Source organism: Aethina tumida, chromosome 2 (assembly GCF_024364675.1).
Source record: "Aethina tumida isolate Nest 87 chromosome 2, icAetTumi1.1, whole genome shotgun sequence".
Lineage (NCBI taxonomy): Eukaryota > Metazoa > Arthropoda > Insecta > Coleoptera > Nitidulidae > Aethina > Aethina tumida.
Window position 1 is genome coordinate 21,431,548 of NC_065436.1, and position 1,302 is coordinate 21,432,849.

Sequence of the window (1,302 nt, forward strand, 5' to 3'; positions counted from 1 at the left end):
TGAAAAAAGACAGTTTTTGTATAATAAACAAATACTTTATTAAATTATATATTGACCGTTCTGGTCCAACACCTTTTGCCATCTTTCTGGTAGTAGCATAATTCCACGTTCATAAAATTTTTGGTCTTTGCTGGCAAAAAACTGATCGAGGTGGTTTTTGGCCCTCTCATTTGAAATGAAGGTTTTACCGTCTAAAAAATTTTGGAGTGACCGGAACAAATAATAACCCGATGGTGCCAGATCTGGAGAATATAGTGGGTGTGGCATTGTATCCCATTCAAGCTGTAAAAGCTTTTGGAGAGTGACCAAACTTGTGTGAGGTCTTGCGTTGCCTTGGTGAAACACTACACCTTTCCTGTTGATTAGTTCTGGCCATTATTCAGTTTGTCTAGCTGATGACAGTAGACTTCCGAATTAATCGTTGTGTTATCCGGTAAAAGCTCAAAAAAAACGATTTATTTAAAATCCCACCAAACAGACAGCATCACCTTTTTTTGGTGAATATCGGCTTTGGAAATGGTTTGAGCCGGTTCATCTTTTTTGCTCCATGACCTCTTGCGTTTGACGTTGTTGTATACAACCCATTTTTCGTCCCCAGTGATGATGCGCTTCAAAAACGGATCATTTTCGTTTCGAAGCGAATCGCAGACGTCAATGCGGCGACACAGATTTTTCTCTGTGAGAACATGGGGAACCCATACATCGAGCTTCGAGGATAATCCCAGGCCTTTCAAATGGTCATAAACTGTTGAATTTGATAAATTTAACCTCAATCCGATCTCATGTGCTGTTATTCGCCGGTTCGCATCAACTAATGTCTTTGTCGTGCCTTTATTAGCTTCAACCGGCCTTCCCGAACGTGGTGCATCTTCGACATCAAAATTGCTGGATCGAAATTTAGAGAACCAGTTCTGGAACAGGCGTACTGTCAACACACCTTCTCCATACATATCGGTCAATTTCTTTCTGGCAGCATTTTTACCCTTTCTGTAGTAAAACAGTAAGATATGTCGAAAATGCTGCTTATCGCTCTCTATATTTAAAAGGGCACCAACCAAAAACTACTGCGTAGAATTAATTGGAATTTTTCACACACAAGCCTTGCTATATGAGCTCTCAATGCATATAAATATTATACGGCTTATGTGTGAAGGGGAGTGCAAAAAAATACAATTAAATCCTCTGTCGGGAAAAAACGAAATTACTTTCCGAACAATCCAATACTTGAGCTTTCGTTTAAAATTAATCCTGTTGGACATAAATAAACTTTGCTTATTCTAAAGTTTTTAGATAATTAAAGAA

At 38.6% G+C, this 1,302-nt stretch overlaps 1 protein-coding gene across 1 annotated transcript; it reads right to left on the reverse strand.

Annotated features, from left to right (window-relative positions):
• Positions 1-455: 455 nt before the first annotated feature.
• On the reverse strand, positions 456-950 carry LOC126264503 (histone-lysine N-methyltransferase SETMAR-like). Its single transcript, XM_049962765.1, has one exon. The coding sequence runs from the start codon at positions 948-950 to the stop codon at positions 456-458; it is 495 nt and encodes a 164-aa protein (XP_049818722.1).
• Positions 951-1,302: the final 352 nt, after the last annotated feature.